The following is a 23,386-nucleotide window of genomic DNA, read 5'->3' as shown; positions in this document are numbered from 1 at the left end:
GCGGCTTAGGGAGCCGCCCCCTATCGGCCCGCGCCACCAACCGACCAGGAAGCGGCCGGGCGAGGCGGGGGACGCCGCGCATGCGCGCCAGCAAGACGAGGGCGGAAGGGTGCCCGACGCGCATGCGCAGGGGGATTCCGCCAGGCCGGACGGACACCAACATGGCGCCCTAGGTCCGCCGCGCCAGCACCAGCGCCACTGCGGGCGAGCGAGCGAGGCGGCCGCCGCCATCATGTCCCGGCACAGGAACGTCCGAGGCTATAACTACGACGAAGGTAGTGGCGAGCAGGAGCCAGCGGCAGAGCTGCGAGGGACGCCGCCCCAGCAGCTGGTGTCATTCCCCCCCCCCCGCCCCGGCCCGCACCCCTTACCCCGGCGGGCCCTCCTGCCCCGCGAGGGTGCGCGGCGGTAGCCTCGGGCGGGGCCCGCACTGGTGGAGGGGAGGGCGCGGGGGGCTGTCAAGGGCGGTGGGAGGGGAGAAGCAGCCCCCTCCCCTTCGCGGGGGTTGGATGAGGCTCCATGCGAGGCCTCGCCCTGTCCCGTCCGTTTCCCCCACCCCCCGCCGGTTTCCCGCCCGAGTGGCGGGCCGGGCGCACGTGGCCGCGCTGCCGCTTCCCTTCGGGGCCACCTCCTGCTGCCAGCGCCTCCCAGGAGCTTCCAGGCGCGGAAAGCGCGGCCCTGACAGGCAGGCCAAGCCGTGGCAGGCTTTACCAGCGTTGCGTTAAGCTGCCGAAGTTGACCGCTTTCCGGGCGGGTGGGCGTGACTTGAAGAGCAACCTCGGTACAATTGAACCCGACCTTCTTCAGTAAAACCTAAAAGTTTGTGTTCCCAGTCTAACTCTAGCAAATTGTTGCTGATGTTCAGCCATCATACGTAATTCATACAAAAATTGCAAGAAATACTTCTGCCTGCTTCTGGGTTTTTTTGTTGTTGAGTGGACAGATGCAATGTGTATATGTATTGTAGTAGCACAAATTGGGTTGTGCATCTTGGAATTTTTGTGAAAGTTATGTAAATCCATGTGAGCCATGACATCTCTGTGGCCTACCTTGCAGGTTTTACTAGTGCTAATTTACCTAATATAGGCAAAATCTTAGGCTGGATTGTGATTTTACAGCTTGATCCTTTTGTCCTCTATGTTTTCTTCATCACAGGTTGAAATGTTGATTTCAACTGAATCTGTCATCTGTGAAATTGAGTGCATAATCTGTAGAGTTCATTTCAGTGTTTGTACACTCATGAGTATCTTGTTTAATGAGGTTGCAAGAGATACATAGTAATTTGCTGCAGCCATATGAGGCTTAAATTGCTATTGCTATTTGAAACTTTACTGTTGGATTACACATTATGTTTAGTTAGAAGTGTGTATATGTGTGGTCTTTATACTTACACTGTATACTACTTTTGTAGTCACATACAATCATTTCAGTCCCAAATGAAGTATGTTTTTGTGTCTTTTTTTATTTAGCATAATGCCATATGTTCTTTTTATGCCACTTACGATTTTATAATGCTCTGTCTGGCCCAATTATTTGTCTCCTTTCTAAAGTAAATATTGGCAGTATTTTTTGGTCTCCTTTCCTAGGAAGGTTTCTGAGGTCTTAGATCTTGTGGCCTTGATTTGACCATATTTTATTTCTGCTCTCTCCTTTTTGAGATGTTGTGATCAGAACTGAATGTGGTATTCTAGCTGAGAGTATGTTGATACTGTGGAATGCTTTTGTGGCTTCTACTCTATTCTCTCTAATTTCTGTCATTTTTTTAATAATTATTTTTATCGTCAATGCAAGCTGAGACATTTTCACTGAGGTGTTTTTTTTTTTTACTGTAGAAATTAAACCAGTATGGGATATACAAGTAATTCAAGTAATGCGCACTGACAAGACTTACCTGGATTTCACTTACTACTAACTGTGAATGTTAACCATTCACAGAAGTCGTCCTGGAGTTCTCCTTGACACTCCAATTATTGGCCAAACTACAAAAAGTGTTCTTACCTTGAAAAAAAATGTATAGCTCTTCTTTAGAGTTCTTCTAGATTAATTGGTCCTAGCATGGAACCAGGAGACAATGTGTTCTTTTCAACATGGTCAAAAAGTAGATAACAATATGCTCTTTTTTTAAAGACAAGCAACCAAAACAAGCCTATAGTATGTTTTCTTTATCCCATGGTAATTTCTGAAGTAGCTTCCTGGGTCTTTCACTAAGCTTTTTGTACGCTTGTGCCCTTTCAGCTGTTTTTGGTTGGCTTTTTTTTTGAAAATTACAGTGGATTTAGAGCTAGGTTTACTTCGATTTTCTTGTTCCATGTCGAGAGATAAATGAACATTTCGTGCCCCAAATTCTGAGCCTTTTATACATAGATACAGTGTTGTAATGTCCCAGTTCTGTGGTCTGTAAGTTGATATCAGAGTGCAGATTTTTGTTTTTTGTAGGTGTTAAGCGGCTTTTTTCTCTCTCTCTTTTAAAACAGCAAACAATACATGTTATTTGTGAAACTGCCAAGTGTAAGAAATAACATCCTTAAAATATTTAATTACTTTTTTCGTGTATTTCATTATTACTTAGTGAAAATTACAAATTTATTTTCAAGATTTACATAATACTAGGATTTGGGGGAGGGGGGATAATTTACTTTCTCTTTGTGTTTCCTGATAACTGATTCCTAATACTTTTTTGTTTTCAATGGGAAAGTATATGGCTATGTTTAAGTAACTGTATAACATTCTTGCTTTTTGGCTGAAACAATTTTGTGTACTCAATTGTGAATTGTGTTTTTTGCTTTGCTGAACTTAAGTTAAAAGGTAGATGGCTGTGAGGATAAACCAGAGAAGAAAGCTGAGAAGTAGTAGATAGATGTGGAGTAAAAATGCTGATCCTGAGTTGCTGGAGTAGAGATTGTAATTGAACTGTCTGTGGTTAAGACTACTGACAGGTCAAGCAGAAATATGAAGTGCCTTGGATAAAGATTTGTGGAACTGTAGAAAGTTGGGTTTGGATTTTGAGGGTGGATTTTCAAAGGAGATGCTGAAGGAGGAGGTGTGAAGCATGGCAGCTCTTGAAAATTTTCAGCTTTCCTAATGATTAGAGTATTAAATGTTAAAATTCCATTATTGTAACTTAGAATTTCTTACCTAGGTAAATAAACAGTACTTAACTGCACTTCTGGAATACTAGAGATGCATAATTTCTTAAAACCTTGTGTAAAACTATCCTTTAAATTATAATATTAAGTGTTAGAAATTGTGCAGGCTAATCTTACTGTTTCTGCTTTGTAGATTTTGAAGATGATGATATGTATGGCCAATCAGTAGAAGATGATTATTGCATTTCTCCTTCAACAGGTTAGTTCAAAAGACTACATATAAGCAATGTCCATCGATTCCTACTCTCATATTTATTTCTAGAACAAACCAGTTTTTAAAAGCTAGTGAAACTTTTGAAAAGTACCTAGTGGCCATAATCCTGTTAAAGTTGGTTAGGTAGTGTTAGGCATTGTTGTACTTCTGGAAGTCACATTAGACAACTGGACACATCTTCAATCATACACGTATATTATCTTGCATGGTCAGAATATACTTGACAATGTAAAAATGTGGTTTATGGGAATGTGTTGCTAGTCTTGAAATATTTGGTATCTTTAAAAATTGTTAGTAGGATCTAGCTGGGCTTAATGCTTGTGATTCTGCATCTGGTAGTTGATGTCTTTTCAGTAAATGTGAAGTAGGGACTCTTATTGTGGGAGACAGCACTGGTCCTCACTGGCTTCTGTTCTCATGGAAAATCATGTGGAGCTAATAAGCCTTCTAGCATTTGTCATGTTGCAAAGTAGGTATAAAAATAGCGATGCTGTGTACTTGGGTAAGACGTAATTGGAGCGAGCGGCTCAGCCCAGCTGAATTCAACCCAACTGTAGAACCATTTGGTTGTGTTCTCCAGTCAAATCTCTGACAAGATTATCAGTTCAGTATTTCCCCAGATTCAATGGCAGTGTTTCTAGAGCAGAGTAGGCCCTGAAAATAGTATGGCTGATGTTGATGTGAAGCTGTGCTCCTGCAGGTAGCTAGGCTGGATCTAAATCTGCTGTGACTGTGATGTAGTCTGTGACCTCTGGCCACAGGTACTTGAGTTAATTAGATCTTTAAAAATCTGTTCCTCTGTCATCCTGTTGATTTTAGATAAGCGAATCTAGGTGTGTATTTTTATTATTTGTAGTTACATTCCATGATTTAAATTCACACTGTCTTGCATTCAATTTCTAAGTTTAATTGCTATAATTTTTCAGACCTTTTCTAAGAATTAAGGTAGCCTTATATTTTGTGATGAAAATGTGCAACATATTTACTTTTTAACCAAGTATAAACTGCTAAATTGCAAAAATAATTCTTGTTTGTGCACCGTAATTTTCCTAAGAATTCTTGTTTTGTAAATGAAGCTTACATATAAATCTGATCTAGATTGTGTAACAATCTTTCAATATTTGCTTCAGTTATGGTGATTGAATATGAAATGGCATGCATCTGGGAAACAGTTGCTAAGGCTGTACTACTTCCGGTTATACCTATGTAATTCAGAGCTGGGGAGAATATTACGTAAGGAAATTTGTTTGCCTTATACTTTGTACATTTCTGAGAGTATGTAATGACTGGGGCTCATGTTCAGCAAGAAGTTATATCTATATATGCCTTAATGTGTTGCTAAATCAGAATGGAATTATGCACTTGTTTAAAGTTTTGTGTCTATAGATTTTAATTCATGGGCTGTATTTTCAATGAGAATCCAAGAAGAGAAGAATGTGTTCAACTATTAAATTGTTATCGGTAGTTTGACAGTGCCATATTGTAAAAGCAACGTTATTTTCATGTTAATTTTTTTTTACTTGTAACTGAGGTAAAAAAAATAATTGTGGAGTAAGGTTTTGAAGACATTAGGCTATAGATGGGAATTTGGTGTTGAAAATACTCTTTTTCAATCCTGGAGTATATTCTTTTGTTTGATACTGAACTTTGCAGAATTATTGCATTGCATGGATACAAGGATATTGCCCAGCCTGTGGTTTCACTGTGATGATGACATATTCTAGCATGAACTGCTGTATGCTCTGTACAGTCTTCAGGTAGTAGTCATTATGCAGTAGTGTCCCATTCCCCCTGGTGTCCCCCCGCTCCTGCCATCACTCACCCCAAAACCACTACAACAGGTCAGCGTTCTAACTTTTTTTCCCCTTTAGATACATTTTGGTTTTAAAGAATGAAAAAAGATTTTACTTTTTTTTTTAATACTTTGTTTTTTACCTAATGCAGCAGCACAATTTATCTACTCCAGACGAGACAAACCGGCAACATTTGCTGAGCCATTAGAAGAAGAATATGGCTATGAAGGTACAGATGATACTGCTGATTATGTTACATCCAATCATCAGTTGACTGAAGTTGATAGAGGTAATTATAGAAAATAAATAATTCTCAGAACAATCTCTTATGAATTAAGGACTTACTAATATAGTCTTAACGTTTGTTACTTGTCTGACACTGCTCACAATTTTGTAATCTTGTAAAACAATACCCTTCATGAGCATAGCTTCAGTGGTGATTCTTCAAGTTTGTAACTAGCTTTTGTATGCTGCGTGTAACTTGGTTGCATACATTGAAAGATTTTCTTAGTTTCTTATTAGAAATAATGAGATTTGATATGAAATTCAGATGTAAGAACAGCTGTACTGGCTCAGTCCAAGCATCCATGTAGCTCAGGGTTTTGAATCCGCAAATGGATGCTTACGGAAGAGTATTAGAAACAGAGTATTTGTTGAATGATCTTTTGCTTGTATTACGTTCCTAATTATGGCAATTAGCAGTATTTGAGAGGTTTTCAAAGTTGTGCATTTCCTTGAAACAGTATCTGTAGATACCTGTATCCTCTACAATCTTTTCTTACTCTGCTTTGAATTCATTAGGCTTTGGTTTCCATTCAGTTGTGCAGCTGTGAATTCCATGTTACAAGCAGAGTTCTGAACTGAGTGGCGGGGGGGAAAAAATACTTGCCTTTTTTTTTGTAAACTTGCTGCCTCATAGCTTCATTACGTGCCATGTGAAAAAAATTCACAAGTCTCTTTCCTAAGTATTAATAGTTAACTTAGTTTTTAATGGTTTGGAAATAATCTGGGTTATTTTTAAAATATTCATAAGCTCAGAGTAAAGTGTGTTGATGAATGAATAGACAAAATGCATGAATGAAGTTTGGTATTTAAAAGAAGTTTGCAGAAGATTCAGAAACAATAGATGGAATAGGAACAACGTAGATTCCATGTCAAGTAAATTGGTAGAAACTATACTAATGCATAGACATATGGATAAATATGATAAATTGGGGTGTAATATACATGTTTTTACAGCAGGAAGTAATGCTGTGGAGGGCAATTTGAAAGAATCGGACAGTATGTGGATACAGGTTATCTAGACAATACAGTACCCTGGCTTTTCAGAATGCTTTTGACAGACTCAATCAGTTAAGAATTGATATTGGAACAAGAAGGAAAGTAATATGATGAACTAAAAAAAGATTGAAAAGAAACTGAGAAATAACGGTTTCTAATGTGAGAACAGCAGTGGTCCCATAAGACCTGTTAATGTTTTGTATAGTGTGCAGTGTTCGCCATTAATACAACATTATCGATTGCAGTCAATCTGGTTGCAAAGAGTTTGACAAGATTGTCCTTGTTGAGCGTTGGGTAATAAAATGGCCAACCAACACATTGTGCAGGGCTCTGTCAGTACTTGTTTTGCAGATCAAATGTCTGGGGAGCATTGACTTGCTATTTGGATTAGAGGTCGAGGGTGCTGGTTTAAGTAGCATTGAGGAAGTTAGAATTCTGTGGTGTTGAATTCCATGAGCAAAATTCTTTAAACAATGCCATCTTTGAGGAGATGTTCTGATAAAGAATCTGTAGTTGTCTTCCTGTTGTTCAGTTCTGTTTTCTAAAATCCGATCTGTCAGAAACTGTGATATTCAGGAAGATTTTCTTCTGTTTTGTTGTGTTTGTATGTCTGATCAGCACACTACTTCCAGTGAGTGGCATCCTGGTGAATTTTCAGTATCTTGTTGTGTGGCAAGTCAAGACTTAAAAAATGTGTCTTACACTATTGAGAGAGAGAGAGAGATAGATACACACACACTACTTGACTATAAGTCAAGGCTTATACTAATTACAGAAATATGCTCCAAAGAAAAATGATTTTATGAAACAAAAACTGTATTAAAGTTTTAGGAAAGGTAAAGATTGCAGCTAGTTTCAAACCTGGAGTGTTGATCCAGAGTTTTCAGTTGTTAAGGCCTGAAGGCCCCCAAAAGTGCTGTTTTACTTTGGATGTTAATTATAGCATCTGTAAAGACTAAAAATGTGCTGTTCAATGGAATTCCTCATTGACTTACGAAATTACTTTGGATAATTTTAGTGTGATTATTTGTATTTCTTCTCTGCAGTGAAGATAGTTAATTTTACAACATTGAAGTATTTCAATATTGAGACTTATGTAGTAGTTGGTGATATGTTCTTTATAGCAATGTCTGAAATTAGTCAAATATTCTGCAGGGTTTGGGGGCAAAGTTTATCATGGCAGTAAGTGAGATTGAAATTAATTTCTAAAGGTTTTATCTCTTACTGTGATATTTTTCTCCTGTTTTTGTTAATCAGATGTGTGATGCTAGTGGTTAGGTCGCTTAAGACATTTCTTTGTGCAGGTTATAACAGTAATATGTCTCTTTTAGCCCGTCTTAATTCATGCCTTGATCACATGAGAGAAGTTTTGGCAGAGTCTGTACCAGAGCAAACAATGGTGCAAGCAGTACTGGATAGTAAATTTGATGTACAGAAGGCTTTGGATCTTGTGCTTTCACAAGGCAGTAAGCAAAATGTGAAGACCAAGAATGAGGATGCTGTGATTGTAGGAAAGATGACAAAAGGTATACTTCTATTTAATTGTTTATGTTCAAGATGATTCATTTCTATGTACGCTTTAATTTTGGCTCTATAAGCTGTGAAGGTGCTTGTTATTGCATTAGTCATTTATTATAAAATTTAAAAAGACCAACTTACTCTTCTATTTCTGTGTTCTAAAAACATTTAAAGAAAACAGTAGCTTTCATTGAGCTAGAAGTCAAAATAAAACCTTAGTGTCAGCTTAAATTCAAACTGCAACCATCTGCAGTTCACAGTAAATTTCTGATTTCTTATATATGACTTAACAATGAATATATGTCCTAAAAGTTGGACAACATCTTTTTATGCACTTCCATTTGTTTGGTGAACTGGCATCTCCCATCCCCAATACCTCCCTTTTTTTGGTAGCGTCTATACAGCAACTTTCTTATTTTGATTTATGTTTAAATCTTCGTAATCTTTACTGGCATTCTGTGCTGATTCTTAGAGTTTCTTAGGTATTTCAGTAGATACCTCTAATTTAATTGTAGAATATTGCTTATCTTTGGATAACACTTAGTAATTAAATGCCTTTTCATGTTTCTTCTTGATTTTTTTGTTGCTGCTGTCAACTTTAAAAAAAAAAATGGATATTTCGTTGTGACTGCACTTCCATCTGAAAATTATTGGCTATTGTAAGGTAAGGAGACTTACTTTGTTGTCCAGAAATATGTATTGATACAGACAGTTTCTCTTGTGCAGTAGAAAATGCTGCTGACAACACCAAGAAACCTGGGTTTGGAAACTTGACAGCCAAAAGTGGTTCAGCTTGTTACTCTTTAATTACAAATGACAGAATGCTCCTTAATGCTGAAAAATCCAATATACCTTCACCTGAAAGGAAAGAATTGAAATCCTCTTCACTTGTTCTGTCATCTTCTTTCAGTGATGATTTATGTAAAGGATCATTTTGTGAACCTGTGAATAAACAGGCAGAGAGTCAACTACCAGAAAGTGCTAATGCAGTAAGTTTGATTCCTGACAGTGAAGATACTTACTTTAGCATAGGAGGTAACCCATCTGGAAATTCTTCTTTTAAGAAGTTGGAATGCAAGGAAACACAGGACTTGAAATCCTTGCTGATGCATAATATGATTTGTGATTCTCTGAGTCCTGAAGACAGCATTCCTTTTGTTTCCTCAAATACTTCTGATTGTAATAGTAATGCAAATTTTTACAGTCCTCCATGTTTAACAAGTGCGTTAGGAAAAATGGCTCTTGATAGCAAAGTCAGTTGTACTGTAAATAGAAAGAATGAACTTGAAAATTTTTCTTCACTTCTGCAAAGTAGAAAACAAGAAGGCCCTTCTGCAGACATGGCTGCTTTGCCAGTGTTAAAGTCTGGAAGTACATCATTGGCTGACTTACTCCAGGAGCACCAGGAAAGCAGTGCTAGCCACTGTTACTCTTTGGCTGATCTTTATACCCAATCAACAGCAAGTCTTACTGATATGAAATTGGGAACCACACCATTATCACAACTAGTAAGTCAATCACAAACTTCAGGTGGGATGCCAGAGCTAACAGGATCTTTGTCTTCTTTAGCCGTCTCTAAAGTTTCTCCACTAAAAGGGGTTGAGAATTTATCACTCTTGGATTTAATAGCAGAGACTATTGAAATAGATAAAACTCAACAAAGGACAGAATTCCCCATGCTCAATGTAGCTGAATTGAGGCCCTCTGAAAGAAACAACATTGATTTAAGCGTACTTGTAAAAAATGCAGATGTATCTGCAGAGCAAAATGTGGTAGGACAGTCAAATATTTTAAGCCCAGAAACTAAAGTTTTAAAAGAAAAACAAGGAAAATCATCTGGTTTTGCCAAAACAAATAAAAAACCCAAAAGAGGGCTTACCCCTAAGAGGCAGGATTTGTCCCTTTCGTGGATGAAGGCACTGCGTGCAAGACCTTCAGCTTTTGCTTTAACCTTGTGTCTCCGTTATCCTCCAAAAGGTTTTAAGCGGCGCGCAATTGGTATACATAAAGCTTTCCTCTACAGTAGACAAGTACAAGACGTAAAACCCAAGGAAACTGGTCCTATGATAGCCATAACACCATTTGACTTCAAATCAGCATCTCCTGATGATATTGTAAAAGCTAACCAAAAAAGAGCTTTTACAAGAGAGTAGAAAAGAAAAAAAAATAAATCAGTATTTATATTGTGGTGTATTAAAAAAATATACATAGGACCTATTTATAATCCAGAATTGATGTTGTTTTTTTTTTTTAACATTTTTTAAATTGACATATTGCAGTTCTCACTGTTTGGTAGCAAATTCGTATGTGAACTTTTAAGCTGTGGCACTGAATATCTTTATTTTTGCCTAATTTTCACTGACAATTTAACATTTTTAACTTTTGCAAAGTCTTGAACTTTAGTATATAGATATTGTATGTGCAAAATTATATAAACACCAGTGGACTTCTCGAAACATCTCTCTAAGTGTTGAACATACAGTTAATTGGGAAGAACACTGAATTTTTTAAAATAATTTAGTTTTGCTATATGGTGTATATTTTGGGGAGCAGGAACCTCAGTTTACATTGCGACAATTCTATTAAATGTTCTTAAAGTTAAATTTTCTGATAAGGTATGTTATTAAACTGCCAGTCCTGTAACTGATGTTTCCAATCAATGTCATTATTCTCTTCTGTCTTTATACTCATTGCAATATTACAACAGAAATACCTGTATTTTTTTAAAAGCCTCACTAACCTCAGGTTTTTGACAGTTGTAGGACATGTATAGTTTTTGATAGGACCAAATTTGTAGAGGAGCAAGCAATTAAAATTGTGTGCCCCTATCTCTCCCTTCAATCAGCTGTCAAAATGTGATATTCAGATTTTTAAAACAGCTATTTTGTAGGTATATACATGTTGCATGTATTAAATGAGAAGTTTCACTAAGATTCTATAGTTTATTCCCAAATAAAATTTTCAGAAAAGCATTGGAATAACAATTGCTTCAACTTTAGTGTGGGAGTCTTTGCTCAATGGAAAAAAGCAGATCAGGCAAAGCATAAGTGCTGTTTGTGTCTGCCTCTTGTCTGTTTTGAAGAAAGCTTCCTTTAATAATGGAAATATATTCTCGTCCGGTGCTTGCACCCATTGCTGTTACTTTGAATCTTTAGATGGGAGATCAGAATCAGGACGTTCCAGACTTACTTTTTTAGCTGATAATTGCCAGATTCTGGTGCCCCTGTTAGTCAAATTAGTAACTGCATGTATGTTTCACATTATCTTTTAGTACACATTGCTACTTTTAATGTATTTCCAGTGTCAATGTCAGTATTCTAGATCCTGAACAGCAGTAAGTGCAATCAAGGTACTGCTGCAGCTAGAAAAATATGTTTTGTTCATATACTGCTATACACTTATTCGTGCTAAATTGATGCTATTCGGCAGCTAGTATGGAACAGTAGATAGAATTTTCATCTAGTTTTAATCTAATTTTTGTTGAGCTTGTTAAATCAAAAAGGAGACAGAAACTTTAGCTTCATTCTTGACTTCAGGTTGCACTACAATTTTGTTTCTAAATAAGAATAGAACATGTTCCAGTGCTCTCAGGTAAAAATTTCATGTTTTGTATATTTTGCTGTTTGTCTAGTTGATGCTATTGTCATTTAGGACTATGGGCAGTGTGACCTCTGACCTCTTGAATGAAATTGATGTTTCTTACCTTTACTAATAAAAGTTTTATATAATGACAGTGCTGCAGTGTTTGTATTCTAGTGGACATATTAATCTAGCCATCTGTATCCTTACCTATTTTGAGTGCCTTAAAGCATTGAAGTGTAAATAATACAATCCACTGTACGTACTGTGATCTGATAAGTTCATGAGCAGGAACATAACTGATTTATTTCTTCAGAAGACTTCCTATAGAAGTCTGGCTGATACTGATTGTATACTGGTTGCTTTATTAGTTAGTCTTAATAGCAAATTCTGCTTTTTGAACAATATGAAATGCTTTTCATCAATTGGTTTCTCGTTAGCCCAAATATTAACTTCCCACTGCTTAAAAGTCCAAGTCTCTTTTTCCCACTGAGGCAAAACATCCTATATGGAGAGTTTAAAATTAAAGTTAAGTTTTTCCAAAATTGTGTGTATTCTTCTAGTAGAGAAATTCTAATTCTTAAAGTATTAGTGCAAAGTTTGGCATTGTCATGCCTGGTATATTGTTAGGTCATTTTGCTTTCTTATGCTCCAAATAGTCTCGAGGCCCTAATTAATGTAGGTAGAGATCTCCAATACGTTTGTGTGTTTTAAATTTTAATTGAATAGCTTCATTTTCCCCCCTAAATATTTTCTTTTATTCTTGTTGAACTTCTCTTTGGTTTTGGTCTGTTTTCTCATTCCCCTGGCTGCTCTTCTTTGCATAAAACTTCTTAGCATTTTTAATAATTTTAGAGCCTGAACTGGACAGAGACCTAAATGTATGTCCTATGGATTCCATTGGAAAGTATGTACAAGTAGTAGGGGGCAGTGTGTAGTACTTGGAGCTCAGTTTTGCCATAGATTTCATGCAGATTAAAGTTTGAACAAGTGACTGAAGCCAAAGGGCATCAGCATTATATGTTTATCTCGGATCTTACTGTGGGATTGATACCTTAGTAAACAACTATGGATCCTACTAGGTAGCTAGATTTTCGTATATAAATACTTTTTCATTTGCATTTGTCTCAGTGTTGTTAGTGATCTTGAAGTAATACATGCTGTTCAGTGTATAAGGAGTAGGAGAGGCATTCTTCAGTTTGCAATCCTGAATCCTGAAGTGAGCCTTGAATTAGTACAAACCTGGAGGCTGAATACTTCAGAGGTGCCTAAGTGGTAGATAAACCTGAATTCCAGTTAATTTTCAGCAGAGGTTATTTATTTCCATGCTTGGAAAATTTTACAGTTTTGTTTTTATAAACAAAAGGTAATGTGTTACTATATTTGCTTTTTAAATGAAACAGGTATTTTAATTTCCTTAATTATTCCTTAATTTCCTCACTGAGAAGTGGGTTTGTGTCATTAGTGACAGTTTAATTGTCTTAGAATACTGCATGATATTATGGTATATGGCATTTTTGTATAAGAAGTCTGTGTTTGGCCTTTGCACTGAAGCATTTCTGCCTAATGAATGTTAGAATTGTTAACTAAATCAATTATTTTGTGCTTAACACAGTGAGCTTATTTTATTGATGTATGTATAAAACTGCCCCCTCCCTCCCCATCTTGCAGCTGGAGTGTATCTTTGTCTAGTACGGGTAATTGTGTTTGTATTGGAATTCACTTATTAACATTGCAAAGTTCTTGTGTCTGTGTTTTTGTATAGACATAAAAAAGATAGTATTCAACTACATAGACATACTACTTGTGGTACTCAGACTGTATACTAAGGTATTTTGTACATTGAATTTATTTTGTACATAATTTTTAAGTGTCTGCTGAATATTTTTAATATAAAATTGCCTTGTGAACATTGCTTTATGTACCTAAATAAAATGCATATTCTTAAAGGACTGACTTAATTACAGTTTCTTGTTAACTTACATGATAGAAGTAGAGTTGTGATTGAATGTTCTATAATGATTGTATCTATTGTGGAAATAGGCTTCAGCTCTTGTCTAGGTTTGCATGGGCATACTTCTTTCCATGGAATATTCCTTTGGAGTAAGTAAGGCAAAGACTGCCATCTACTACTGTGTCTTCAGATACCATATTGAGGCTCCAGTTTGCTTTTAGTTATAAATGGGTTTGTAAATTTTTTTTTTTAATTTTGATAGCATTTTTAAACCTTATTTGGATCTTAAAAAGGAAAGTATATCAGTAAAGTAAGAAAACAGCAACTGTCTAAAGTTAGTTCTCAAGTTCTTTGTTACAGTAGAAATTAGAGCTACTACAGTTGATTTCTTAAAATCAATATTCTTAACATGTCTCTAAATACCTGTTCCATTTTTCTCTTTTAGGTTTGCTTTTTCTAGCTGATTTCTATCTGTACTTGTTTTGGGAAACCAGGGTAAACTAAAAGTCAAAGTATGAGACGGGTAGGAAAATAGCAACCCCCGTTGGGGTATCAAAAATTATTGATGCTTTGTAACCATTGGGATGTGACTTAATGTAATTATATTTAGCTGTTTTTTAATTGCAACAGAAAACACTTTCGTTTTGAGAAGAGTATAGACTATTAGGAGCATAAGCTTCAGATTTAAAAAAAAAAAGGGATTAAAACTTTACATACCTGTTTTTACTTTTTATTCAGAAATAACTATATGAGTAATTTCTCATTGAATTGTTCAGACAATTCTCAGGATCTTAAGATTCAGAGGCAGCAAGCTACCTGAATTTCTGGAACTTGCAGAATAATATTTCAAAACCTTATTTCTAAGAGACAAAGTGGTGCAGTGAAGCAGTCTGCAGTTTTGTGTTTTGCGCCATTTCCTTTCATCATGTCATTCAAATACTTTTTTCAGTAATCAACAATTTCTGAAAATCTACACTTATACAAAAAGATAGAGCAACTACTACTACTGCAAAAATGAATAGCTATGCAAAATATTTGTAGCAACATAGGTCATAGGTTGTATTTATGAAACACATGTAGTTTATTACAGTACCTTTATACAAGGGCAGTAGGTTAGGGTTGCACACACAATCATTCACATCTCTTTCAAATAAAGTGCTCAGCTTTTAAATGCTGTTAAAGCATTTTTGTGTTAAGTGCTGATTATGAATTGTGGTTGGGAGAAAAAAACAAAGCACAAGTTTTATCGCATTGTAATTCATGCAGTAAAAATAAACTTCCTAAAGTGCTGAAAGGGGGCTGCTTTTTTGTTTCTTTGGAAATTGATATTAATTTTTATGGATCACTTCTTTTTTGGTTTATGTGAAGCGTAGACAGCTGAAACTCTTTAAGTAGTTTTTCTGTGATTTTTCTGTGTTTTTTCTGTAATTTCTGCAATTTGTGATTTTAGGTGATTGTTGATTCTTAGGAAATGGTTCATGGGGTTTTGTTGTCTATGTTACCACGGAAGTATTCTTTATCTGGTTTGTGTATGTGTTACATTGCATACTTAAAAATGGCCCATTAAAAACAATTGTGAGGTATGTCAGTGGTTTGTTGGTCAAATAATTGATTTGGATGCTTAGTGTTGGTAGGATTCCTTTAGAAAATAACCCATTGCCTTTCTCTACAACTTTCTGGTAGCCAAATGACCAGAGGCTGACTAGAACATGTAAAATGGTTGTATACTGCAGAGATACATTTTGAAATAACTCATGAACAATTTGTTAAGAATTACAGACTTATGGGGACATAGTAAAAATTGTCATACTCTTTTTATAGTGAGTATATGGTCGTTTTAGAGAAGAGTTGCTTGTGAAGTATGTACTTATCATCATGTCAATGTATGGAGGTAATAGCTGATGAAGATGGACATTATGTTAGTATTTCAGTTGGCTATTTTGAGTAGTTTTGTCCATAAAATCAAAGAATGAAATCTTAATATAAATTTCTTTTTAACTGGTAGCATATGTTCTTGACATACGTAGCATTTCTCAGGCGTCCTTCACTTATCTTAGCAGTGGGTGTTAGTGATGTTCAGAGATTGCAATCTGAAATGCATTATTGTAGTAAGTTTGCTTTCAATACAGTGAAAAGAACCAAGAATTTTTGTTTGGTGTAATTTAGCTGATATTTGTGGGTTCTCTGAGATATTTTTCTTAAAGTTCAAATTTCTAAAAAAATTTTATGTAAAAATGGTACCCTCTTAGTCAAAAGGATCTTCATTCTGTGCATATTTGTTTCATTTCTGCTTGCTTTCACTGGCTAAACTACATAATTTCTTTTTGTCCATGTTAATATTGCAAAACAAATACAGATACTGGTGAGTGAGCTGGATTCTATTCCATTTCAGGCACCATCAACAGAATTGTTAAGCACTTTATGACACTAAGATTTTTGGTTTTAGTGATGTATGAGCAAAAAAGAGGTCAGATGTCTGTAAACATGCAGTCCTTGCAGGAAAGTACTGTGAACTGAGCATGTTTATTTTGGTTGTTGTTGGGGTAGCAAGGAATCTGCTTGTCTTTTTTTAAAATGAATTTTTTGTAGTTGAGCAATCTTTGTGAGGGCACTGGCTGTTTTGTATTATGGTAATTTCTCAGGAATAACACCAAGAATAGGGCCTTTATAGGACCATATGTATAAATATTTAATAAGAACAAGCTTTACAGTAAAGAGTCAAAATTGAAAGTAAGGCACAGGAAGTTGAAAAGCCTTACTCATGATATGCCAGATAATCTAGGAATAGAGCACAGGTCTCAAACTGAAGTCTAGTTTTCTAAATATTGGACTATACTGCTTTGCTTGCAGCTGTTAATAGAGAAGCAGGTATTTTTCACTGGCATTTATTTTTGATTTATGATTTTTATTAATACTGCATGTATTCAGGTTTTTGATGTAGCTGTTAAGGCAGTGTGGGCAGTTTCAAGAATACAAGCCACAAGTAAAAATAATAGGTGCTTAGCTTGCATTTTGTTAATATGGTTTATCTTTCAATTTTCTAGAATTCTTTTTTTTGCCTCTCCTGTATAAATATCTTCATTTTTGCTTTATACCAGTAACAAATAAACAGCAATCCCACAAACATTACCACAGTGTGATTTAACATAACTAGCTTTTTCTTTTCACTCAGTTGAATGCAGCAAGGTTTGTTTTTTGTTCAGAATGATGGGTGTTTCTCAGTCCATGGACGAACACTTACTTGTCTTCTGTCGTTTTGTGCTACAGATGGACACTTGTGATAGCAGTTGCTTCCTAGTGCACCGTGTCAGAATGCATATTATTGTGCTTTAACAGTTAACTTCTATCACTCCTGCTTTGTGGTTAATAGATAAGTGAAGCTGGAGTCTTAAATGAAAAAACAAACTGATACTTTGGATTTTATTTATAGGGAGAATTCCAAAGAAATCCTGGAGGAGCAAATACTCTGAAGTTTAATGGTGATGTACAACATATTTTTGTTTGATTAAGTCCCTTAGGTTTTACTTTCATCTATCATACAAGGCTCTAATGCTTTCATTTTGTACAACCCCATGCAACGCTACAGGCTTGGGGAGGAGTGGCTGGAGAGCTGCCCGGCGGAAAGGGACGTGGGGATGCTGGTTGACAACCAGCTGAATATGAGCTGGCAGTGTGCCCAGGTGGCCAAGAAAGCCAACAGCGTCCTGGCCTGTATCAGAAATAGCGTGGCCAGCAGGAGTAGGGAAGTGATTGCGCCCTTGTACTCAGCACTGGTGAGGCCGCACCTTGAATCCTGTGTTCAGTTTTGGGCCCCTCACTACGAGAAGGACGTTGAGGTGCTGGAGCGTGTCCAGAGAAGGGCAACGAAGCTGGTGAGGGGTCTGGAGCACAAGTCTTTTGAGAAGCGGCTGAGGGAACTGGGGTTGTTTGGTCTGGAGAAGAGGAGGCTGAGGGGAGACCTCATCGCTTTCTACAACTACCTGAGAGGGGGTTGTGGTGAGGTGGGTGTTGGTCTCTTCTCCCAAGTAACCAGCGATAGGACGAGAGGAAATGGCCTCAAGTTGCGCCAGGGGAGGTTTAGATTGGATATTAGGAAAAATTTCTTCACTGAGAGGGTGGTCAGGCATTGGAACAGGCTGCCCAGGGAGGTGGTGGAGTCGCCATCTCTGGAAGTGTTAAAAAAACGTGTGGATGTGGTGCTTCAAGACATGGTTTAGGGAACATGGTGGTTCTGGATTAATGGTTGGACTTGATGATCTGAAGGTCCTTTCCAACCTAGTGATTCTGTGATTAGAAAATCCATTATTTATACCCGAGTAGCTCAGAAGAAATTTTTGTCCCCAACTTCAATTGACTATGCTAACTTTTCAGGAACATGACAGTTCTCAAATGCCTGCTATAGTGATGAGAGCCCATTGTACTTAATGATACTCAGATATGGCATGTATTCAGTTTGTGACAATGTGTTCTTCACTGAATGGAAATGTTTGAAATCTGACATGAGTGATGATATAGTTATATCTTAAATCATGGAAAGTAATGAGAATTTAAGACTTCCGTGTTTTGTGTAAGAAAAATATATACACAGACTTTGAGAAGTTACTGAATCTTGACACTGAGGTACTGTGTGGGTTTTAGAAAGGAAGTGGCTTATTTCAGGGAAAAATGTGTCACCAGCAATGAAAAGCTTTTTAAAATCCTTTGAGATACCTTTTTGAGATTCTCCTCAGACATTCTGTACCACCTACACTGGAAAAAGTGACACTCGAGACTTCTGAGTTTTCTTTTATAGTCCTTTAATACTAGTTTGGTTTACTTTTTTTCAGACAAAGTGTAAACCAATACAAAGTCAATAATTTTCATAGTTGACTATTCCATGTATGAAAGTTGGGTGTTTTGCTTGGAAGCTAAGAGAACTTAGATAAAACTAAAAATGATGGTGCTGATTCCAAAAGAACCAGAGATCCTGGGGACACGGTAGCTCCACTTGTTCTTACAGTGTCTCAGTCCTTTCAGGTCATGGTAAAGATCAGCCATCAGTTGGTTTTCTCTGTGTCTTTAGAACATAAAGTGAAGAATTTACTAGGTTCTCAGATGTTATTACTGGAGTGTCAGGAAGGTGTGGTTGGAGTCACATTTGTAAAGTTTTAAGGATGATTGCTGCTGTAGTACTGTTGTGTTTAAGCTTAAACATTGTAAGTCCTACCTGAAGTTTGCACGAGTAGTCAAAGCAAAGCTCTTGACAAGGCTGAGACAGTAGTATTTCACTGCTGTAAACCAATGCATTTCAGCTCTAGAAACTAAACATTAGAAGTTTAGGCATATCAAATCCAAAACTGTGGGACCAAAAGAAACCACTTAAAATGTATCAGTTACTGATGAAAAGGAACTTGAATGCTAATAGAAACACATGTAAAAATTCAGAAATTAAGTTAAAAGGTAAAAGCCAGGAAGGTGTAAAAATGCAAGCTTAAAACACAAAATTACTTTACAATGTCTGTTTATGCTCTGTGTCTTTCACTACAAATACTATTGTTCCTTCCCTGTAAAATTTGTGTTATCAATACCTACCTTATCTCTGTACTGTCTTCTGGATGTGTTTCTGCATTATCATACTTTTTTTTTTATTCTGTGTGATTCAGTATTGTTATAAAAAAATACTAGTTGCATAATCTAGTATATTATGCCACATACATATGAACAGAATGCCACCCACCCACTACCTGTGTGCCTCTATTTACACCTGAACTGGTTTGTTCCTGGGTGACAAAATGTTACCTGTTTTTCATCATCTCAGGTTCTGTTTTCTTTCATAAAAGTAGCATTTCAGTCTTCAAAGTGGACAGTTGCAAATACTTAAAGTATCAGGTTCCTCCCTTCTATTATACTTGACACTTGAAATGGCCATTAAACTTAAAACTTGTGAGTTTACTGGCAGAATCCCTGGTAGAAATTCATGCTTAAAATGCTAAAAGCTTGAAAAACTAGGTAACTTTAATATGGAAAATGCCCGTGTCTGCAGGAGCTGTGATGCCCCATTGGCAGAGACATGGAAGAGCTTTGATTCGCCGTTGTTGCTTCTGTTCTTCCATATTTTTACTGCATATAAAAGCTCAGCCTAAATGGAAATTATATATCTAATTAGTTCCAAAATACGAGTTGAAGTTGTTTTGGGTACTCCTTGTTTGGGTCCTTGTTACCACTTTTTGTGGTTTTAGAATCACATTTTCCTATTTTTAATGTTTTCCTCTTCCCTATTGCTGACCCACATGAACAGGAAAATGACTAACTCTGCTTGTCAACTAGGCAAGATGGTGAAAATGTATACACCAAGTGCTACTGAATGCTTTAGCTGAAAAAAGGAGGAAAAGTGCCACTTAAAGATTTTAAGTAAACATTTTTCAAGGCAGAAATGTGATTTGAATTATATGCTTTTAATGCTGTTGTTCTGATTACATATTACAAACAAACTATTGTAAGGTTGCGGATGCTATCTGTTTGCTTGCAGATACTACTGTAAATGTGAAGTGTCTAACTACTCTTTCAACTGCATCAAGGAAGAGGAAAACATTAAGCAATGAACTTGAGTCCATGCAAGTTTCTCTTCTAAAGTCACAATAGGGTGAAATGCATTGCTTCAGACTGGCAAATGAACTTTTCATGGCATTCATCTGTATCTGATAAATTTTGTAAAGCTTATTTAAATCTACAGGTTATATTTTACTTCATGCAGGTTTTCTTCTAAACTCAGATATGCAGCTTTTTATAAATCGGTTTGTGTCTCTGATTTTTGGCAATGAAGAATAGAGCCTCCAGTGCCATGTTTCACATCACATCTATATATAGGTGGTTGTTTTCAGAATATATATCTCCCTTCTTCAGAGTATGGTGATGTTCAGTCTCCGTTTTTTCTAGACTTCATTAAACAAGTTCATCTTTGATAACTCTGGAATTTAGATGTGTTTGGCTGGTGCCAGAGGAGTTTGTAGGAAAATGTGGAACAAAGAAATTTTCAGAGTAATAATGTACATAAATAATGCAAGTGTAGTTAATGTAAAGTGCAGATAATGTAAAACATGCTGCAGTTAAAAAGGGAAAACTTAACTATGTAAGTGAACACATTTCTTATGCAAAAGGGTGGATCAGTTTTTATCAACTTTTCCTAAATTTTAATGCAGAACAGATTTATTTTTTTTTAAATGTATTTTATGCTTCTCAAATGTATGTCAAGTAGTGTACTTGTACCTTGTTTACTTCAGCTTGGCCAGTATCTACACTTCTCCTTGCAGCGTTTTCCCTGATAAATACAATTAGAGCTTAATACTAGGATTTTGTATCAGCTAGCTACTGAAAGCCCTACTGTCAGCTTAATCATCTAATTAATGTTAGATTCACTAAATCCACAACAATGTGCATTGTTACTGGTAGCATCCATAATCTGTTTCTTACGGAATTTTGTCTTTCTGGTGTATAATCTTTCGTAGCGAAGTGTACAAACAGTGTGGTGTACAGCAGCGGTCCAGGAAAATTACCTTCATGGCTTTTAAGATAGCTTAAGATTTGTCTTGAAATTTGTAATAATAGAAGTGTGAACTTGTTTGCCTTTTTTTTTTTTCCCCCCCTACTAATACGTTTTTAATACTGCGGAAGTTCTGGACTGCAGATAAATTCAGTATGCTTGATCAGCCTACTGCATTGATGCAGCTTCAGTTTGTTTTGCAAGTTAGATTCAGAGATCTTTAGCAGTTTCACACCTAGGTTTCAAAGATTCTTTGTAAATGTGTTGCCACTAACACATGTAAATAACAAAGAATGCTGAAAGCTTTTCTTTCTCTGTATTCTTTGTATTTTTAAATAGCTGTTGCTTTCTTTGCATTTTTGCCCTTCCTCAAATATACTCTATATATCAACAGAGCGAGATAGCCGTGTGGCAAACTAATTCTGTTTATTTAGGAAATGAGCAGGGTGCCTTCAATTAGAATTAAAGGAAGCAGCAAAAGTAGGTGTCGAAGCCTGTTGATATTATAGAGAAGACAAATAGAAAATTTGACAGAAGCGAACTAGAAGAAAATTATGTGGCAGTGAATTATGCCTTAGTAGTTTCAAACTGCTTTATCTAATGGCTTGCATCTCAAGCTGTGCTTTCAGAATGTGGTGATCCTCTCCTATGGATGTAGTTATTATTTGTCTTTTGTTAGCTGCTATTGAGTAGGTTTTCATCTGTGTAGCACTGAGGACAAAACTGAGATTGTACTCTTTTTCTTTCCCCCCCAAGGAGGAGTTGCTCCAGTTTAGGAGGTGCATACAGAAAAAAAGTCCTTTACAGTACAGGAATATCTGGAAGGTCTATGAGCAAGAGCTGCTAGTGGTGATGTAGCTAGCTATATCGGAAGGCTGAGCTTTGGATCCTGGTATTAAGGTAGAATAAAGTGCTGGTTCTCTGTAATACTTCTAGCCAGTCAAGGTCTCTTCCAGTAGAGAGCAGTCACATGTGGAAAACCCCATTTTCATATACCCCATTGTTATGAACATAGTACCAGAAATGTACATGACCAGACTGTAAGCCCCATTTCCCTTTTTTTCTCTTCTCATATTCCACCATGAGTGGAAAATAGCATTAAGAAGAGTAAGACTCTGGATGATGATGGGAAGATGTCCTGATTTTAAGTGATATCTAATAAAAAAAAAAAGGAGGCCACACTGCTAAGTAAAAGCACATTGTAAAACGTAATTTTTAGTGTTGAATTGGTAGGTTGTGAGCATGTGGTAGAAACGTCTTGTTTGATGCACATACAGCCTTTGGTTTCATGATGTAAAAACACACTGAAACCAAAATTCAGTTAGAAGGAGGAAATCCTAAGTTTGTTTTTTCTCCTGGTGTTATCTTTTTAAAATTGATATTGAATATCTACAGAATACTTGAACTGTCCCATCTACATAGAAATTAAAAATCTCAGTTCTTTTTAATTATCTTAAGCTGAATCAGGTGTAACAAAAAGTGCTATAACTTGTAAGCTGCATTTCTGAAATTTATACTGAAGAATTGTGATCCTGCAGTTAATTTTTTTTTAAAAGCTACTTAATACTTTGTATTAAGTATTGTAATGTATAAATACATTGTATTAATGGAAAGCTGAACTAATGGCATAAAACACCACCCCTTAATCTGAGATCTTGGAACAGTTAAGGAGAGGAAGAGCAGGTACTTGATCAATAGTAGTCTCTAATTTGGAGGAAAAAAGCAAAGGAAAAGCAGCACTTTGTTAATTATTTTGCTTGGTTTTGATAAGTGCATGTGTTTTACATCATTATTTTACATTTGGTCCTAGTAAAACGAGTACTATAAAAGGTGTATGTTCACTCAGCAACTTTCCTTTGAACAGATTGTGTGAAATGTTTAACTTTACCTAATTTACATGTGCAAAGGAGAACAATGCATTTTTAATGCCTTTTGTTTCCAACTTGTCCTTTCTTAACATTTATTCTTTCTGAGACATTAAAAATGGTAAAAATCTGAACAAGGTTAACATTTTTCTCTTCAAAGTAATTGTTCAGGTGGCTTTTAAATTTATGTATTAAACCGTTTAAGAATCACAGCTTGTTAAAATAAACTCAGTTAATGTATCATTTAACTTTTTACAAGGTTATACATTTCCAGTAGTTTCTTAAGTTTTGGATGCTAAGAGACTGGTTGGAATGGCAAAGAGGTAAGATTTTCAAGTTACAGTATCTTTGAGCTATGCTGTTTTGTAAACGGCTATAAAATATCATATCACCTACTCTATCCTCTTATCTTTTAATAAAGCTCTTTTGTTATAATGGGCTTATCAGCTGCTAGGTCTGGAAGTTTTTCTGCATTTTGGGCTTGTCAGCTATCAGAGGTACCTTTTGCATCATTCCA

The 23,386-nt window shown here is 36.3% G+C and overlaps 2 protein-coding genes across 4 annotated transcripts in view; both read left to right on the top strand.

Annotated features, from left to right (window-relative positions):
* Positions 1-232: 232 nt before the first annotated feature.
* Positions 233-23,386, top strand: part of HBS1L (HBS1 like translational GTPase) — a gene marked incomplete at its 5' end in the record, with an annotated part of 59,541 nt that continues 36,387 nt past the window's right edge. Inside the window, 5 exons of one of the 3 annotated variants that reach the window (XM_081997114.1) lie at positions 233-275; positions 3,280-3,345; positions 5,305-5,442; positions 7,766-7,960; positions 8,622-8,798. In XM_081997114.1, the coding sequence (XP_081853240.1) occupies positions 233-275; positions 3,280-3,345; positions 5,305-5,442; positions 7,766-7,960; positions 8,622-8,798 (619 nt within the window). The remainder of the gene's footprint in view (positions 276-3,279; positions 3,346-5,304; positions 5,443-7,765; positions 7,961-8,621; positions 8,799-23,386) is intronic. The other 2 variants (XM_081997115.1, XM_081997116.1) reach the window with 2 other exon arrangements.
* Positions 9,293-10,656, top strand: LOC309403722 (uncharacterized protein; the record flags this gene model as incomplete). Its single annotated transcript, XM_081997969.1, has 1 exon — positions 9,293-10,656. One exon carries the CDS (start codon positions 9,293-9,295, stop codon positions 10,103-10,105), a length of 813 nt encoding a protein of 270 aa, XP_081854095.1. The 3' UTR covers positions 10,106-10,656.

Source organism: Phaethon aethereus, assembly GCF_964289735.1.
Source record: "Phaethon aethereus genome assembly, chromosome: 3".
NCBI lineage: Eukaryota > Metazoa > Chordata > Aves > Phaethontiformes > Phaethontidae > Phaethon > Phaethon aethereus.
Note: the sequence above shows the minus strand (reverse complement) of the source record. Positions and strands in the feature narration are given on the sequence as shown.